Below are 21,303 nucleotides of genomic sequence, written 5' to 3' on the forward strand. Positions count from 1 at the left end.
AGAAGTTTTTTTAACATACCTGCCTATTCTTGAACCAGCCACCACAAAAAATAGCTGTTCCCATTTCCCACTATAATAGGTGCTGCAGTAGTGGAGCCATTGGCCAGAACCCTGTTTTCCCTCCCACCTCCTGGGAGGAGGAACCTTCCCTCCTCTGTAGAGCCCTAAAGGTGGAAATCTGACTCTCACCCCTCTACAATAATGAGGCAATGCTCTTCTTTCACTGTACTTGTAGGCAGAACTCTCGACTTTCATCCCCACACTGCAGTAACAAACAAGGCCAAGCTAATTACAATTTCTATTAATGCATATCACACACACACACACACACAAATGAGGCAGTGCCTCATCCTGCAGCTCCTGTAGGTGGAACTCTGACTTCTACCTCTGTCTTCCTTTTTTTTTTTTTATTATGTTATGTTAGTCACCATACAGAACATCATTAGTTTTTGATGTAGTGTTCCATGATTCACTGTTTTCATATAACACCCAGTGCTCTGTGCAATACATTCCCTCCTTAATACCCATCACCATGTTCACCCATCCCCTGCCCCCTCCCCTCTAAAACCCTCAGTTTGTTTCCCAGAGTCCATAGTCTCTCATGGTTCATCTCCCCCTCTGATTTCCCCCTTTTATTTTTCCCTTCCTTCTCCTAATGTCCTCCATGCTATTCCTTATGTTCCGCAAATAAGTGAAACTATATGATAATTGTCTTTCTCTGTTTGACTTATTTCACTTAGCATAATCTCCTCCAGTTCCATCCATGTTGATGCAAATGTTGGGTATTCATCCTTTCTGATGGCTGAGTAATATTCCATTGTATATATGGACAACATCTTCTTTATCTATTCATCTGTTGAAGGGCATCTCAGCTCCTTCCACAATTTGGCTATTTGTGGACATACCTCTGCCTTCTGATAACAATGTGGGACCCTTCCTCTTCAGAGCCTGTGGATGGAATTCCAAAGTCAACCCCACCCTATAATAAGGAAGCAATGAAGCAGTGAGGCAGTACTCCTTCCCTGTGGTGCCTGTGGGCAGGACTCTGAATAACCTCTACCCTGTAATAACAAGGAAACACAGCTTCCCCTCCCCAGCTGGTGCTGTGGGAACTATTGGGTGGAGTCCTCTATTCCTGTTAACACAAAAGTGGAACAAAATAGCTCTGCCGTAGCTCTATAAGTTAAATTGACATTTGAAGCACAATCCACAAAAGTGATCTAGGACATGCATTCTGATCCTAAACAAATTGACTACCTGATAACATAAAAGATTTAAATAGGAATTAGAATCTTATTATATAATACTTAAAATATTCAGGGGATACAGTCCCAAAATTACTCATCAGACCAAGAAAAAGGAAAGTCTCAATTTAAAAAAGACAATCAATAGATATCATATGATACAAATGTCATGTGATTAGAACAGTGACATAAAAGAAACATTTCTAAACTGTAGCCAGATCTTAAAAGATATGTTATTTTAATAACGAGGAGATATCATGTACATTTGTGTTTAATCTCTTTGGGTTTTTAAGAATTTCCAATTTTAATCATTGTCTCAGGATTTTTTTTCTAATAATGACTTATTGCTATAAATATTTGTTTACAGATTCATTTTCTTCCTATTGATTTCTTGTGGAAAATCACTTTAAAAGTAAACATAGGTTTTTAACTTTTTTAATAAGAATACTTTGTTGTTTAGAATTCAGTGATGTCTTCTGAATTTTATGAGATAGTTGATAAGATTTTCTAATTATAATTAAATATATATCTAACTATTAGATAGTATTAGCATTTAATTTTATATAATTATTAGACATGTATTTAATTATATAAAATTAAATATAAATTTCTATTTATAAATAAACATAAAATTAAATCTAATTAAATATATATTTAAATGCTTTACTAAACATGTATGTACAATTTATATTAATTGCAATCTTAATTATTTTTCTTAGTGTCTTTTACCTTCAGAGGTGAAATCTCTTAGGAACTTATATGTATTGAGAAAAAATATCCAAAACTTAGAAATAAGGCAAAAAGATGACTGAATGTTCTTTCAGTGTCATATTGGAGAACTGTCTAACAGGCCCACCCCAGGATCCCTTAGATATTTAAAGGAATGTACTTTTTGAAAAAATTGTGTAAAATAAACATAAACATTTATCATTTTAATAACTACTTTAAGTGTACAGTTCAGTGGCATTAAGTACATGCCTATGGTTGTGCTTCTGTCTCTAAGAATTTGACAATTCTAACTACCTTATATAAATGGAATCATACAGTATTTTTCTTTTTGTGACTGACTGATTTCATTTAGCATAATATAGTCAAGGTTCATCCATGTTGTAGCATGAATTTCCCTTCTTTTTAAGGCTAAATAATATTCCATTGTATGCATAGCAAAGGAAACAACAAAACTAAAAGACAATGTACTGAATGGGAGAAGATATTTGCAAATAACATATCTGATGAATGGTTAGTACCCAAAATATATAAAGAACTTATAAAACTCACCAAAAAGCCCAAGTAAGGGGCACCTGGGTGGCTCAGTTGGTTAAGCGACTGCCTTCGGCTCAGGTCATGATCCTGGAGTCCCAGGATCAAGTCCCACATCAGGCTCCCTGCTCAGCAGGGAGTCTGCTTCTCCCTCTGACCCACCCCCCTCTCATGCTCTCTCTCTATCTCATTCTCTCTCAAATAAATAAATAAATAAAATCTTTAAAAAAAAACCCAAGTAATCCAATAAAAAATGGGTAGAAGACATAAACAGACATTTCTCCAAAGGAAACATACAGATGGCCCTCAGACACATGAAAAAATGCTCAACATCACTCACCATCAGGGAAATGCAAATCAAAACCACAATGAGATATCACCTCATGCCTATTGGAATGGCTAACATCAACAACACAAGAAACAACAAGTGTTGGTGAGGATGTGGAGAAAAAGGAACCCTCAAGCACTGTTGGTGGGAATGCAAACTGGTGCAGCCACTGTGGAAGACAGTAGGGAGGATCCTCAAAAAATTAAAAATAGAACTACCCTATGATCCAACAATCACACTACTAGGTAATTACTCAAAGAATACAAAAACAGTAATTCAAAGGGATACATACACTCCTATTTTTACTGGAGCATTATTCACAATAGCCAAACTACAGAAGCAGCCCAAGTGTCCATCAACTGATGAATAGATAAAGAAGATGTGGCATATATATACATATATATATAGTATTCCATTGTATATGTGATTTGTATATATATTCCATTACTATATAGTATTTCATTACTATATATATATGTATATATGTATATTTATAAAATGGAATATAATGTATACATATTATACATAATATATACATATATAATATATACATATATGATATGTATATACATGTATAATATGTGTGTACATATATAATACTGTACATATTGTATATATACATATATAGTATATAATGTATGATATATACATATATACTGTATATATGTATATATGTATACAATGGAATATTATTCAGCTATAAAACAGAATGAAATCTTGCCATTTGCAACACATGGATGGATCTAGAGCATATAATGCTAAGCAAAATAAGTTATTCATAGAAAGACAAATATCATATGATTTCACTCATATGTGGAATTTAAGAAACAGAAGAAATGAACAAAGGTAAAAAAAAGAGAAAGATAAACCAAAAAACAGACTCTTAACTATAGAGAACAAACTGATGATTACCTGGGGGGATGGGTGAAATAGGTGTTGGGAATTAAGAGTATGCATAATTATCTTGATGAGCATGGGGTAATATATGGATTGTTGAATCACTATATTGTACGCTGGAAGCCAATATAACACAGTATTTTAAATACACTGGGAACAAAATAAATTTTTAAAAAAGAGTAAAAAATATTCCATTGTATGTATATACCACATTTTGTTTATCCATACATCTTTCAGTGGCATTTGGGTGATTCTACCTTTTGGCTATTATAAAATGTTACCATGAAAAAAATAAAATAAAATAAAATAAAATAAAATAAAATAAAATAAAATAAAATGTCATGAACATAGGTATACAAATATCTTTTTTTTTTAATATTTTATTTATTTATTTGACAGAGAGAGACACAAGAGAGAGAACACAAGCAGGGGGAGTGGGAGAGGGAGAAGCAGGCTTTCCGCAGAGCAGGGAGCCAGTGCGGGGCTCGATCCCAGGATCCTGGGATCATAACCTGAGCTGAAGGCAGATGCTTAACCGACTGAGCCACCCAGGCCCCCTGTATGAATATCTTTTTGTGTCCTTGCTTTCAAAACTTTTGAGTTTTGAGTTTCCAAAAGTGGAATTGCTAGATCCTGTGGTAATTCTGTTATTAATTTTTTGAGGAACTGCCATACTGTTTTCCATAGCAACTGTACCATTCCCACCAACAGTGCACAAGGGTTCCAATTTCTCCACTGCCTCACCAACACTTATTTTCTGTTCCTTTTTTTCAGTGTTATGAGGTATAATTGACAAAATTGTATATTTTTAGTGTATACAACTTGATGTTTTGATATATGTATGCATTGTGAAATGATTGCTCCAAATTAATTAACATACCCATCACCTCACATGGTTTCCATTTCTCTTTTACTTTTTCTTTGTGTGTTTGGTGAGAAATAAATACATCTACCCTTTTAGCAAATTACAAGTATACAATATTGTTAACTATAGTTATGTTGCTATACATTAGATCTCTAGAACTTACTCATCCTGCAGAACTAAAACTTTGTACACTTGAGCCAACATCTCCCCATTTTGCCCCTGGCAACCGCCATTTTATTGTCTGCTTCTATGAGTTTGACTTTTAGATTCCACAAAAAAATGAGCTTAAGCAGTATTTGTCTTTCTGTGTCCAGCTTATTGCACTTTGTATAACATCCTCCAGGTTCATCCATGTTGTCTCAAATGGCAGGATTAGCTTCTTTATTAAAGCTGAATAATATTCCTTTGTGTATACATATACCACGTTTTCTTTATTAATCTATCAGTGGACACTTAGATTGCCATATCTTGGCTATTGTGAATAATGGTGTAGTGAACATAAGAAGGCAGATACCTCTTTGATATTCTGTTTACATTTCCACTGGATACATGCCCAGAAGTGGGATTGCCAGATCATATGGTAATTCTATTTTTAATTTTTTGTGGGACATCCATACTGGTTTGTATAATGGCTGTACCAATTTACATTCCCACCAACAGTGTACAAAGATTTTCTTTTCTCCACATCTTGCCAACACTTGTTATCTTTTTATCTTTTTGATGATAGCCATTTTGGCAGGTGAGAGGTGATACTGTGATTTTATGATTGATTTGCATTTCCATGATGATTAGTGATGTTAAACACCTATCATATACCTGTTAGGGCCCTTTGTATGTCTTCTTTGGAGAAATATTTATTCAGATTCTTTGCCCATATTTTTTTATTAGGGTTAATTTTTTTCTTGCTGTTGAATTGTTTGAGCTCCTTATATGTTATGGGTATTAACCTCTTATCATCTATCTGGCTTACAAATATATTCTCTCATTCAGTAGGTTGCCTTTTCACTCTGTTGGTTGTTTCCTTTGATGTGCAGAAGCTTTTAAATTTCATGCAATCTGATTTGTCTACTTTCATTTTTGTTGCCTGAGTTTTTGATGTCATTGCCATTGCCCAGACCAATGTCAAGAAGCATTTCCCTCATGTTTTCTTCTAGTAGTTTTATGGTTTTAAGTCTTATGTTTAAGAGTTCATTTTGAGTGGATTTTAAAAATAAGATGCAAGATAAGGGTTCAATTTAATTCTTCTGCATGCGGACACCATTTCCCAACACCATTTGTTGAACAAACTATCCTTTCACCATGTACATTCTTGGCACTATTGTCAAAAATCAGCTGACTATAAATGCATGGATTTATTACTGGGCTCTTTATTTTGTTCCACTGGTCTATATATCTGGTTTTATGGCAGTACCATACTATTCTGATTACTATGGCTCTGTAATATATATTGAAATCAGGATATATATATCAATATATATTGAAATCATGCCTCCAGCTTTGTCTTTTTTTTTTAAGATTTATTTATTTATTTTAGAGACAGAGTGCATGGCCAGTGGGAGGGGCAGAGACAGGGAAAGGGGAAGTAGACTCACCATTGAGTGGGGAGCCCAATGCGGGACTTCATCTCAGGACCCTGAGATCATGACCTGAGCCAAACCTAAGGGTTAGATGCTTAACTGACTGAGCCAGCAGGTGCCCCTCAAGCTTTGTTCTTTTTGATTAAGATTACATTTGCTACTTGGGGTCTTTTGTGGTTCTATACAAATTTTAGGACTGTTTTTTCTATTTATGTAAAATGGCATTGGGATTTTGATAGGGAATGAATTGAATCTGTAAAGCACTTTGAGTAGTAAGGACATTTTAGCAATATTAATTCTTTCAATCCATGAATATGGAATATCTTTACATTTATCCATGTTTTATTTAATTTTCCTCACCAGTGCTTTACAATTTTTAGTATAGAAATCTTTCACACCTTTGGTTGATTCCTCTTTTCTTTTTTGTTGTTGTTGCTATTGTAAACGAGATTATATTCTTTTTATTTCCTTTTCACATGGTTCATTGTTTGTGAATAGAAATACAACTTATTTTGAATGTTGATTTTTTTTTTATTCTGCAACTTTACTAAATTAATTCACTAGCTCTAACAGGGTCTTTTGTTTTAATTCTTTAGGGTGTTCTACATATATGATCATGTCATCTGCAAACAGATAATTTTACTTCATTTCTGCTTTGAATGCCTTTCACTTCTTTCTCTTGTCTAATTGCTATAGCTAGAACTTGAATAGAAGTGGTAAGATTGGGCATCCTTACCTTGTACTGGATCTTGAGGAAAAGCTTTCAGTTTTTCCCCATTGGTTTTCGTGCTAGGTGTGGAGACTCTATATAGATAATCCTTTATTGTGTTGAGGTACATTCCTACTATACCTATTTTGTTGAGACTTTTTATCATGAATGAATGTTGAATTTTTTTAAATGCTTTTCTGCATCTTTTGAGATAATCATGTGGTTTTTATCTTTCATTCAATTAATGTGGTGTATCACATGGATTTATTTGCATATGTTGAACTATCTTGCATCCCATGGATGAATCCCACTTGGTCATGGTGTATAATCTTTTTAATGTGCTGTGAAATTTGGTTTGCTAGTGTTTTATTAAGGAGTTTGCATCTATGTTTATCAGAGATATTGGCCTGTAGTTTTCTTTTCTTCTGGTGTATTAGTCTGGCTTTGGTATCAGGGTCATGCTGGCCTCATAAAATGAGTTTGGAAGTGTTCTCTCTTCTAGTTTTTGGAAGAATTGAAGAAGGATTCATATTAATTCTTCTTTGAATGTTTAGTAGAATTCACCCATGAACCCAGCTATCTGTTCCTGAGTTTTCTTTTTCTGGGAGATATTTGATTATTGCTTCAATCTCTTTATTTGTTATTGGTCTGTTCAAGCTTTCTCTTCTTGATTCAATGTTAGTAAATTGTATGTTTCTAGGAATTTATCTATCCCTTCTAGTTTATCCAATTTGTTAGCATATAGTTGTTCTTAATAGTCTTTTATGATTCTTTTTATTTCTGAAGCATCTGTTGTAATGTCTCCTCTTTTATTTCTGATTTTATTTGAGTCTTCTTTTTTCTTAGTATATTTTAGGATTTGACCATTTTGTTTATATTTCAAAACACTAACTCTTAGTTTCATTGATTTTTTTTCCCTATTGTTTTTCTGTTCTCTATGTGACTTATTTCTGCTCTGATCTTTATTATTTATTTCCTTCTCACTTTGTGCTTAGTTTGTTCTTTTTCTAGTTCATTGAGGTATAAAGTTAGATTGTTTATTTGGGATTGTTCTTTTTTAATGTAGACATTTATTGCTTTCCTCTAAGTACTGCTTTTGATACATCCATAAGTTGTATTTTTGTTTTCATTCATCTTGAGATCTTTGTAAACTTCCTTTTTGATTTCTTCCTTGATCCAATGGTTGTTCAAGAGTATGTTGTTTAGTTTCCCTGCATATGTGAATCTTCACATTTTCTTACAGTTACTGAATTCTACTTTCATTATAGTGTGGTTGGAAAAGATATTTGGAATTATTTTAATCCTCTTACATTTTTAAGACATGTTTTTTTACCTCTAATGATCTAGGTTGGAAAATATGCACTTGAGGAGAACGTGTATTCTTCTGCTGGTGGTGAAAAGTTTTGTATAAGTCTGTTAGGTACACTTGGTCTATAGTGTTGTTCAAGTCAGCTGTTTTTTAATTGTTTTTCTATCAGGATGTTTTAACCATTATTGAAAGTGGGACGTTGGGGCACCTGGGTGGCTCAGTCAGGGTCCTGGGATGGAGTCCTGCATCAGGTTCCCTGCTCAACAGGGAGCCTGCTTCTCCCTTTGCCTCCCCTCCCCACTTGTTCTTTCACTCTCTCTCTCTCTCTCTCTCTCAAATAAATAAATAAAATCTTGAAAAAAAAGAAGGTGGGACATCGAAGACTCCTACTATTATTGTATTGCTGTATCTGTCTTCCAATCTGTCAATATTTGCTTTATATAGTTAGGTGCTCTGATGTTGAGTATATATATATTTATAATTGTTATTTTGTCCTGTTTAATTGATCCTTTTATCATTATATAATAACCTTATCTCTAGGGAAAGTTTTTTAATTAAATTCTATTTTCTGTGATATAAATACAGTCACCCTTGCTTTGTTTTGGTTACCATTTGCATGGAATGTTTTTTCCATCCCTTCATTTTTTTTTTCATCTCCAAAAAAGTTTATTAGCATGATTAAAAACATTTTTTGAATAATGACAGAATTTCTAAATATGAAAGAGTATCAGTGGCTCTATTTTATAACAAACTAGTTGCAAATGAATGGACAGCTTTATTACCAGCCTTCATTTTATTAAAAACAATCCATATTTATTGGTTCCATGTGAATTCATGACTATTGCTTTGCCTGGGAATGAGTCTCTACTGCAATTAAGTAGAGAAAATATCTTCCATAATTGACCTGTATTACTGAGTAAAGAGTTGATAAAAATCCTCAAAGAATTGGGTTTTTGTTTTTTAAAAACATTCTTTTTATACACTACAAAGAAATAATTAGTATTTTGACTTTTTAAATTCCTACATGATATTCCGAATGGCAGTCTCCAAAGGTCCTCCCTTCACATGTGTAATTGCAAAAACAGACACTCTTCTGGAGTGTGCATTCTTGCTGTGAAGACTTGGGCCTCCATATGTTAGTACTGGTTTGAAAATAAAAACAGCATCATCCAGAATATAGTAGTCATTATATGTGTTGCTTTGACACAGGTATGGTAGGCTGGTGAAAGCTTCAATAACAAAACCAGCTTTTCTGAAAACTTTAGGCAGACCACTTCCTTGTTCTTGCCAACTCTGTCCCTTAATTTCTAAAATTTCTGATGGTTTCTCCCACTTGCTGCCTGTTTTCCACATAGCGATGGAAGGGTAAAACCAGAGTAAGGATGACCCTGCCTCTAGTTGGCTCCAAGACACTTCTGATATCTTTTAATAAGTCACAGGCTGATCATAGCGGTCCAGCAAATTGAAGCAGCTGATGACATCATACTGGAAGCCTTTATTCTGCATTCATTTATACCAGATATTCTGTATTTCTTCTTCTGAGGCTGTCATATCATAGTTTCAGATAGCTCAGTGGCATACATTTCTTCAAAAGGTGGGCTCATGATTTTTGTGACTTCTCCATCTCCAGCACTGAAATCAAGAAGGCTATGGATTTTCCAGTTTGGATTAATTTTTAGTAGTCCCTGAAACTGATCTGATGAAAACACAAACATTGAGCATCTTCCTAGCAACTCACTGATAGATGTTCTAGACATAAACAGGTTAAGAACAGATGACACAAAAGAGTGATATAATTGGATAAAAAGCCAGCCCAATTTCTCAATGCTGTTGTTTAAGATCTGTGTTCCTTGATCAAGGTTACTCTGAACAAAAACAGCCTCGAGTGATTAGCATAATTTCTCTCCATTGTACACATACTCCTGGTGTTTCCCCTTCCTGCTACCTGCTGCCACCATCGTACCACTTGTCATGTTCACTTACAGGGAGTGGGTGAGCAGGTTCCACAGAGTCCACATCCTCTGCACTAGCCATAGGGTCACCAGGCTCAGGCACAGCCAACCCAGGAACAGTCTCATTAGGGGCCATGGCCACTCTTTTGATCACTGCCAGCACCTGGGTGAAGAGGAGAAGGTGCTGCCTGGCAGTGCTAGAGCTATCATGCCCAATTTGCCCATCCAGCCCCTCTCCATCCCTTCACTTTTAGCCCGTGTGTGTCTTTAAATCTAAAGTGAGTCTCTTGTGGGCCACATATTGCTGGATCTTGGTTTGTTATTGTTTTTATCCATTCAGACCCTCTATACCTTTTGATTGGGGAATTTAATCCATTTACATTTAAGAAATTGTTGATAGATGAGGACTTAATATTACCATTTTGTTAATTGTTTTCTGTCTAATTTGCAGCTGCTTTGTTCCTCTCTTGATGTCTTCCTTTGGGGGATTTTTGTAGTGCTTTGCTATGATTCTTTTTATCTTTTGTGTATCTACTAAAGGTTTTTTCTTTGTGATTACCTTGAGGCTTGCATAAATTATCTTGTAGTTAAAGTGTTTAAGTTAATAGAACTTCAACTGCATATAAAACTACATTTTTACTATGCCCCCTTTGTGTTCTTATAGTCAGAGACTTCTTTTTTACTTCTTTTTGTGTTGTATATCCATTAACAAATTTTTCTTCTTTAACTTTTAGATTAGCATTAAAAAAAATTTATGCATCACCATTACAATTTTACCTTGTTCTGCATTTGTCTATATAGTTTTCTTTACCAGTGAGATTTATGCTTTCATATGCTGGGGTTCAGATTGGTGAAGACTGTGGGGGTCCTCTGTAGAGAAGGCTGTGGAAGTCCATGATGGTGGTGAGGGCTGCTGGAGCCTCCTCCTCTCCTTCTCCCCCATGGGAAGCTGTAGCCAGCAGAATTCCTCTTGGCATTCAACTGTGCTGTCCTGAGGGTTAGGGTAATGCAGGTTAAGTGCCTCCTGTACTTTTCTGCACACCATTTTCAGATTTTGTGCTCCACTGGGTTGCTGAAGTTTCTTAATTATACTCTGGAGCTCTCCCAAAGCTTTTTTTGTCCATGAAGATTTGTTAAATTGTTGTTTTTGTAAGAGAACCTCCTCATCTGCCATCTTGCTGATGTCACTCCTCATTTGTTAATTTTAATTTTTTCCAATTTTACTGAGATAAAATTGACATACTGTGTTAGTTTAAGTCTTGCCTTATATATATTGTGAAGTGATTACCACAACATACTGAGTTAACATCCATTATCTCATATAGGTACAATAAATAGAAAAAGCGAAGGAAGGAAGGAAGAGATGGAGGGAGGGAGGAGGGTTTCTTCTTAAGATGAGAATTTTTAGGATTTACTCTCTTAACAACTTTCCCATATACCATACAGCAGTGTTAGTGGTAGTCACAATGCTGTATATCTCATCCCTAGTACTTATTTATCTTATAAATGAAGTTTGTACCTTTCATCACTTTCTCCAATTTTCCTTCCCCACATGCCTGCCTCTGGTGATCATAAATCTGATCTCTTTTTCCATAAGTTTGGTTTTTTAAAAAGACTCCACATATAAGTGAGATCATCCAGTATTTGTCTTTCTCTGACTTCTTTCACTTAGCATAATGCCCTCATGTTGTCACAAATGGCAGGATTTCCTTGGGGTTTATTTTATGGCTGAATAATATTCCACTGTATATATATACTATATCACAATTTCTTTATCTGTTCATCACTGGACACAGGTTGTTTCCATGTGTTGGCTATTATAAATAATGCTTCTATGAATATGGAGGTGCAGATAGCTTTTGGGTTAGTGTTTTCATTTCCTTTGAATATATTCCCAGAGGTGAGATTGCTAGATCATATGGTCATTCTATTTTTGTTTGTTAGTTTGTTTTACAATCCTCCATACTGTTTTCCATAGTGGCTGTACCAGTTGCACCAAGGTACAAGGGTTCCCTTTCTTCCATATCCAGACCAGCATTTGTTATCTTGTGGTTTTTTTTTTTTTAAAGATTTTATTTATTTATTTGATAGAGACACAGCGAGAGAGGGAACACAAGCAGAGGGAGTGGGACAGGGAGAAGCAGGCTTCCCGCGGAGCAGGGAGCCCGATGCGGGGCTCGATCCCAGGACCCTGGGATCATGACCTGAGCCGAAGGCAGACGCTTAACGACTGAGCCACCCAGGCGCCCCTTGTGTTTTTTTTTTTATTAAGGCTATGCTAACAGACATGAGGTATCATCTCATTGTGGGTTTGATTTGCATTTTCCTAATAACTGGTGATGTTGAGCATCTTTTCAAGTACCCATTGCCCATTTTTATGTCTTCTTTGGAAAAATGCTTGTTCAGGTTTTTTGACCATTTTTCAATCAGATTATTTGGCTTGTAGCTATTGAGTTATATGAGTTCTTCAAACATTTTGAATATTAATCCCTTATGAGATAAAGCTTTGCAAATATTTTTCCCATTCCATAGGTTATATTTTCACTTTGTTCTTTTTCTGTGCAGAAGCTTTTTAAATTTGACATTGCCCCACTTGTTTAATTTTGCTTTTGTTTCTTGTGTTGTGTCATACCGCAAAAAAATCAATGCCAAGACCCATGTCAAAGAGCTTTTTTCCTATGTTTTCTTCTAGGAGTTTTATAGTTTCGGGTCTTACATTTAAGATTTTAATCAATTTTGAGTTAATTTTTGTGAGTAGTGTAAGATGGTGTCTAGTGTCAATCTTTTACTCATGAATATCCAATTTTCCTCAGCACCATTTGTTGAAGAGACTCTTCTCCATCTAGTGTTCTTGGCTCCTTGTCAAGTAGTAGTTTACTGCATATGCTTCAGTTTATTTCTGAACTTCCAATTCTGTTCCAATGATCTATTTGTCTGTTTTTAATGCCAGGACCATCCTGTTTTGATTACTATAGCCTTATAACATAGCTTGAAATTAGGAAGTGTGATACCTCCTGCTTTATTCTTCTTTCTCAGGATTGCCTTGGCTATTCGGAATCTTTTTTGGTTCCATATAAATTTTAGGATTCTTTTTTCTACCTTTGCAAAAAAATGCCATTAAACTCTTAATAGGGATTATATTGAATCTATAAATGGCTTTCAGTAATGAACACAGAAATACCTTTCATTTATTTGTGTCTTCTTCAATTTCTTTCATCAATGTCTTATAGTTTTCAGAGTACAGATCCTTCACCTTCTTGGTTAATTTTATTCCTAAGTATTTTATTGTTTTGATGCTATTGTAAATTAGAGCATTTTCTTTATTTCTTTTTCAGGTAATTTATAGAAATATGACTGATTTTTGTATGTTAATTTGTATCCTGCAACTTTAATAACTTTTGGATTAGATCTAACAGGTTTTGTTTTGTTTTGGGGGGTTTTTTGGTGGAATTTTAGGATTTTCTATATACAAGGTCATATCATTAGCAAACAGAGACAATCTTACTTTCTCCTTTCCTATTCTAATGCCTTTCTTTTTCTTGCTTGGTTTCTCTGGTTAGGACTTCCAGTACTGTGTTGAATAAGACTTAAAGGTGGGAACACTTGTCTTGTTCCTAATATTACAGAAAAAGTTTTCAACCATTCACCATTGAGTATGATGTTAGCTGTGATTTTTGTCAGATATTGCCTTTGTTATGTTGAGGTATGTTTCTTCTACACATAATTTATAAAGGAGTTTTTATCATAAACAGATGTAGAATTTTGTCAAATGTTTTTCCTGATTCTACTGAGATAATCATATGATTTTTGTCTTTCATTCTATTCATGTGATGTAACTTATTTGTTGATTTGTGTATGTTGAACCATCCTTGCATCCCAGGGAAAAATCCCACTTGATCATTATGTGTGTGCTATTGAATTTGGTTGGTTAGTATGTAGTTGAGAATTTTGCATCTATATTCATCAGTAATATTGGACTGTAATTTGTCTTCTAGTAGTGTCCTTTTCTGGTTTTGGTATCAGGGTAATGCTGGACTTGTAAAATGAGTTTGGGAGCATTCCCTTTTCTTTGATTTTTTGGAAGAGTTTGAGAAGGATAAGCATTAATTCTTCATTAAATTCTTAGCAAAATTTATCAGTAAAACCTTTATTTTTTTTTACTCAAATGTCATATTTTATTTCTTTTTTTAATTAGCATATAATGTATTATTTATTTCGGGGGTACAGGTCTGGGATTCGTCAGTCTTACACAATTCACAACGCTCAGCATAGCACATACCCTCCCCAATGTCCATCACCCAGCCACCCCATCCTTCCCACCCCTCTCCTCTCCAGCAGCCCTCAGTTTGTGTCTTATGATTAAAAGTCTCTTATGGTTTGTCTCCCTCTCTGGTTTCATCTTGTTTCATTTTTTCCTCTCCTCCCCTATGATCCTCTGCCTTGTTTCCCAAATTCCATATATCAGTGAGATCATATGATAATTGTCTTTCTCTGATTGACTATTTTCCTTAGCATAATACCCTCTACATCATTGCAAATGGCAAGATTTCTTTTTTTAATGGCTACATAATATTCCATTGTATATATGTATATACACCACATCTTCTTTATCCATTCCTCTATCGATGGACATCTAGGCTCTTTTCATAGTTTGTCAAAACCTTTATTTATTTATTTTTAAAGATTTTATTTATTTATTTATTTGACAGAGAGAGACAGTGAGAGAGGGAACACAAGCAGGCAGAGTAGGAGAGGGAGAAGCAGGCTCCCAAGGAGCAGAGAGCCCGATGCGGGGCTCGATCCCAGGACTCCGGGATCATGACCTGAGCCGAAGGCAGACGCCCAACGACTGAGCCACCCAGGCGCCCCAAAACCTTTATTTTTAATAATAGTCATCCTAATGGATATGAAGTTGTATCTCACCATGGTTTTGATTTGCATTTCCTTAATGATTAGTAATGTTGAGTATCTTTTCATGTGTTTATTGGCTATTTGTATAATCTTCTCTGAATAAATGCTATTCAAGTCCTTTGTCTGTTTTTTAATTGGGTTTTGTTGTTGTTGAGTTTTAGAAGTTCATTATATATTCTGTATATTAACCTGTTGTATTATATGTGATTTGCAAATATTTTCTTCCATTCTGTGAGTTGCCATTTTACTCTTTTGAGAGTGTCTTTTGGTACACAAAAGTTTTAAATTTTGATGAGGTCCAATTTGTCTATTTTTCCTTTAGTTGCCTATGCCTTTGGAGTCATATCCAAAAAATCAATGTTAGATCCAATGTCATGAAGATTTGTCTGTTTTCTTCTAGAGATTTTATACTTTTCCCTTTTATGTTTAAATAATGCACTATTGATACACACAACAACTTGGATAGATGCGGAGTTAAAAAGTCAATTTTAAGTGTTGCATAATGTATGATTCCATTTATAGAAGATTTTAGAGGTGACAAAACTATACTAATTGAAAACAGATAAGTGATTGCCAGAAGTTAGAGTTAGCAGACAGTTGTGACTCTTAAGGGTTAACATGAAGGAGTTTGTTATTTGTGATGGAACAGTTCCATAATCTGTATTCTATAACAGTTCTATATTGTGGTGATGATTACATAAATCTAGACATATGATAAAATTTCACAGAACTATACACAAAAAAAGAAACACTTTGTAAAAAAGAATGATGAAATTTTAATAAGGTTCATACCTGAGTTAACAGTGTTATATCATCAATTTCCTGGGTTTTGACATACACTAAGATTATATAAGCTATTGTCATTGGGGAAAGCTGACTCACTTCTTGTGAGTCAAACTATTTCAAAAAAAATAGTTATAATTCTATTTTTAAATGCCTTTAACATTTGCCGATTGTACTAAGAATAAAATCCAAACTATTTTCCAGGACTGACAATGCTTAGCATGATGTGGTTCCTGCCATTATCTTCCTTTCAATTCCTCAACCATAATAATTCCTCTCCTCCCTCAGAGCCTTTGTAACTGTTGTTCGTTCTGTCTGGAATGTTCCTCTCACAGCTGTATTGTGAGAGAACTATACTCTCTTCTGGGTGATGACATTTTTTTCTTCTTTATTCATTCAACAAATATTAATGCAGAGGGATGCCTGGGAGGCTCAGTCGGTTAAGCGTCTGCCTTCAGCTCAGGTCATGATCCCAGGGTCCTAGGATCAAGTCCCGCATCAGGCTCCTTGCTCAGCGAGGAGCCTGCTTCTCCCTCTGCCTGCCACTCCCCCTGCTTGTGCTTTCTCTCTCTCTCTCTCTAATAAATAAATAAAATCTTTTTAAAAATATATTAATGCAGATTTAGGAGGCAGAGCCTCAAGGCAGCAGTGCAGTTTTGGACATATTGGTTTGAAGGATTTGTAAGACAAGGAAATCATTAAAAATCTAGTTAGGTACATAGATCTGGAGCTAGATATAAAATTTGGGATCTGGGCCATATAATTTGATCAGTTTTATAGGAATGGAATGATACTTGAAGCCATGTGATTGAGTGAGATTACCTAGGAAGAGAATGTACTATGAGAAGGGTACTGGGAGGAAGAAAATCTGGGACCAAGCCTGGGGATCTCTAATAGAGCAAGGAGCAAATGGTAACATGGAAGCCAAGTAAGAGAGTGTTTCAAAAGGGGAGATTAGTCCAATGTATCAAATGCTGCTGAAAAAACATATCAGATAAACACGAAGTATATTAATTTTCTATAGCCATATATTGATCTTATAACTAGAAAAATACTTTTTAAAATAATAATATGGAGTTTGACATCAGCATCATGAAATTTGTTCTGTCATAAATTACTAATAATAAAATAAACTCACACAGTCCTTTTAGAAATTATTTCAATAGTACGTATCAAGAGTTTTTAAAGTGTTCATAGCTTTTGACCCAGTAATCACATTTCCAAGAATCTAATTAAAGAAATAGCCTTTAGTGTGGAAAGACTGTATATCTGATGATATCCATGGCAATAATATTTATAATAGTGAAAAAATAAAAATTACCTCAATGTCCAGTAGGGGAGTGTTAAATCAATGACGATAATTCACTCAATGGACTATCATACTATCATTAAAAAATGATGTTTCTATAGACTTCTAGTTATAAAACATGGATGCATAACAGTAGCCTACATTTGGTAAATTCTAAGAAATATACTAAATGTGTTTTTTATTTTTATAATTTCTATGTGTTAATTTTTGCCATATTTATAAAATTATCTTTAATGACAACGAATTATCCTCTTGATGGAAAACCATGTTTTTTAATAAGCTTCTTCAAATGATTGTCTTAACTTTTCCTTAAACTATCCTTTTTTCTATTATATTTTTGGTATATGGCACTTACTATGTTTTATTCCTGTCTTAGTCTATGCTACATTTATTCCTTTCCTTTGCAGTTATATGAAAGACAGTTAGTTGTATTTAAAATTCTGAATAGTGAAAAAAATAAAATAAAATTCTGAATAGTGAATAAGATTTTCAGAAGTAAAATTTAAAATATCCATTATTTATTATATACCAGGCAAATCTATACTTCTCTATCAAAATCAATAAATGTGTATTCTTCAAGGAGGCCTTACCTGACCACATTCACTCTCAAAATTAGGTTAAATCCTATTAGATAACCCCATAGTCCCAATGAATACACTCTAACTGACACTCATCATAGCAATCCCAAAGGCTCCTTTATTGATGGTTGACATTTCTAGGAAATTAACTGGGGCATTATTGGAGGATTAGGGCAGAAGGAAGACATGGAATTTTATTTTATTTATTTTTTATTAAAGATTTATGTATTTTTTATTTATGTATATTTATTTATGTATGTATTTATTTATGTATTTTGAGAGAGAGAGCGTGTGTGAGCAGTGGGAGGGACAGAGGCAGAAGGAGAGAGAGAATCTCCAGCAGACTCTACACTGAGCATGAAGCTGGAAGCAGGCTGGATCTCACGACCCTGAGATCAGGACCTGAGCCAAAACCAAGAGTCGGAGGCTTAACCAACTGAGACTGCCAGGTGCCCCAGAAGCTGTGGAATTTTAGGCTGACCCTCATTATCTGATTTTTTATTCTAGGGATTCCCTATAATGAAACCATTGCTCCTATTCCAAAAATACCTATCAGGAAAAATTCCAGTCAATTCAACTACTCCTTAAATCTCATTAGAACAAGAGGAAGCATGTCAGATTACTAAGAGAATTTTTGTTAAAGCCTCCAGATGTCATTTGAAACCTACCTTGAAAGATTATGTTGGGGATGGCTGGGTGGCTGTCGGGTAAGTGTCTTACTTCAGGTCATGATCTCAGAGTCCTGGGATGGAGCCCCACATGGATCCCTGCGTGGGGTCCGTGTAGGGTCCAAGTAGGGCTCTGCACTCAGCAGGGAGTCTGCTTCTCCCTCTCCCTCTGCCCCTCACCCTGCTTGTATTCTCTCTCTCAAATAAAATCTTTTTTTTTTTAAAGAATATGTTGTTTTGAAGTCAGATTCATATAGAAATAATTCTAACAGATTAGTTTTAGAAATTCCATTACACAGTTCATTGAAATTAAAACATGAGGGTATTTATTTAAAGGTCCCCATAATCTCAATTCATTCAGGACTCTAACTATGTATAATATTTTCAACATGTTGGAAATAGTATTACAACTTCTTTGTGATTCATGAAGTTCAATGGGGAGGAAGTTATATGGTAGAAAAAACCAGACTCTTGAAAATCTGGTAAATGTATAAATATAAATAATGTCTTAGCTAAATAACAAATTCAATATATCATGATTTAATTTCAGAATAATTTTGTCTATGAAAAGTAAAAAGAGGATTTTTTTTTTTTTTTACAGAATTCCATAATACTTACCAAGCAGTTGGCCACTTTGGGACAGAAGCCTGGCATATATACAACTCTGAGGAGAAGAATTTATCTTCCATATGACAAAATGAAGAATGGGTATTTAATTTTAAAATTTCACATATAAATTTTCTTTTTAAAATTTAGTAAAATAACTATCAGAAATTTAAAGTAAAGAGGGGGAAATGAACCATGAGAGACTATGGACACCAAGAAACAATCTGGGGGTGTCAGAGGAGAGGAGGTTGGGGGTAGGGGGTAACAGGGTGATGGGTATTGAGGAGGGCACATACTGTGATGAGCACTGGGTGTTATACTTAACTAATGAATCATTGAACACTATATCAAAAACTAATTATGTACTATACAGTGGCTAACTAAGCATAATAAAAAAAAAGAAATTTTAAAACCCTAGTGGAATTTCATGTAATATATGTAATTTCCAAGTAGCTTCTTTCATGATGCACAAAAAAATTGTAACAATCAGAACTAGTTACCAACTTAGAAACTGCCAGTCACACTTCTGGATTATCATTTTACAACTGATATTAATAGCTAAACTTCAGTCCCAGAGCCTCATTCAGGATGTGGGCAAATCCTGGCAATATCTCAAAATGCTTCCTGCCGGTTCAGAAAAGTGAACCACAGTGGTGTAACTGATGCCACAATCATTACCACCATTAGTACACACACATACACACAACAAATCCCACCTGAAAGATAAAATCTGTTACTGTTAAATTCAGTAAGTGCTTATGGGGTTTAGACAGGCTTTCTTAATCTATTACAACTAGGCATGGGGCAAGGTGCTTATAACTAAAAGATACAATTCCTGCCCTCAATGACCTTACCTGAGGTGGGGAGACAAGTAAAAAATAGAGATGAACCCAGGTGAAATGGAATAGAGGGTGCACCAGTTAAGGTTTGGATGAAAGGGAATCAAGGAGGACTTTTCTAAAGAGGTGACATCTGCATTATTGAAAAGAAATAAAAGTTAGCCAATTGGGGGAGCATTCCAAACAGAGAGGCAACATATACAAGAGCTTTCAAGAAGAAACCTGAGAAGGCAGACACATTTCAGGAGATGCAAAGAAGTTGAATTCATGAGTAAAGTAAAGGATGACATTCAGAAAGAGAAGATGGTTTTAAACAATCATAATAATCTGGGCCTAAAATTCTTTTTTTTTTTTTTCTTTTTTTCTTTTTTTTAAGATTTTATTTATTTATTTGAGAGAGAATGAGATAGAGAGAGAGCATGAGAGGGGGGAGGGTCAGAGGGAGAAGCAGACTCCCTGCTGAGCAGGGAGCCCGATGCGGGACTCGATGCCAGGACCCTGGGATCATGACCTGAGCCAAAGGCAGTCGCTTAACCAACTGAGCCACCCAGGCGCCCTGGGGCTAAAATTCTTGCCGACTTTATAAAACTTTGGGAGATAGGGAGGTAGGAGAAATAGCCATTATAAAACCATCTAAAGGCTTGTCTGATTTAGCAGGCAGGTAGGAAGGTTATAGGTACCATTTGTTTCTTCTCTAGTGTTAATTTTATGGAGTTTCATATACACATGATGTATTTTTGTACACTTTTTTGTGTACAATTGTACACAAAATGTACACATTTTGTACACATGATGTAATTGTACACTTTTAAAGTGTACAATTCAATGGCTTTTAGTATATTTACAGAGTTGTGGAACTATCACCACTGTTCAATACTAGAACATCTTTATCAACTCAAAAAGAAACCCTATTCTCTCCTCCTCCCAGCCCTTAGTACTACTAATTTATTTTCTGTCTCTATGGATTTGCCTATTCTGGATATTTCCTATCAAGAGAATCATACAATATATGGTCTTTTGCAACTGGCTTCTTTCAGTTAGCATAGTGTTTTCAGGGTTCATCCATGTTGTAGCATGTATCAGTATTCCATTCCTAAAAAGGAATAAAAATTGCCAAATAATATTCCATTATGTGGATACACCAACTTCTAAAAAAATTCATTCTTCAGGTGATGGACATTTTGATTTTGTCCACATTTAGACTATTATGAGTAGTGCTGCTGTGAACATTTATTTACAAGTCTTTGTGTAGACATAATGTTTTTATTTCACCTGGGTGTATACCTAGGATTGAAATTGTGAGTCATATGGTATCTAATTTCATTTCTTTGTTGTCAGAGAAAATATCTTGTGTGATTTCAATTCTCTTATATGTATTGAAGTTTGTTTCATGGCCTAACATACAGTCTGTCCTGGGGAATTTTCCATGTGCACTTGTGAAGAATGTATAGTCTCTTGTTGGGTGGAG

General features: G+C 34.8%; 1 protein-coding gene and 1 pseudogene across 1 annotated transcript in view; one reads left to right on the forward strand and one right to left on the reverse strand.

Moving 5' to 3' along the window:
- Positions 1–21,303, forward strand: part of CATSPERE (catsper channel auxiliary subunit epsilon) — a 210,309-nt gene that overhangs the window by 95,880 nt on the left and 93,126 nt on the right. Inside the window, exon 8 of the mRNA XM_035011039.1 lies at positions 18,992–19,098. Within this exon, the coding sequence (XP_034866930.1) occupies positions 18,992–19,098 (107 nt within the window). The remainder of the gene's footprint in view (positions 1–18,991; positions 19,099–21,303) is intronic.
- Positions 9,210–10,267, reverse strand: LOC118013757 (annotated as a pseudogene).

This window comes from Mirounga leonina, unplaced genomic scaffold, assembly GCF_011800145.1.
Source record: "Mirounga leonina isolate KUSES-001 unplaced genomic scaffold, KU_Mleo_1.0 Mir_154, whole genome shotgun sequence".
Classification (NCBI taxonomy): domain Eukaryota; kingdom Metazoa; phylum Chordata; class Mammalia; order Carnivora; family Phocidae; genus Mirounga; species Mirounga leonina.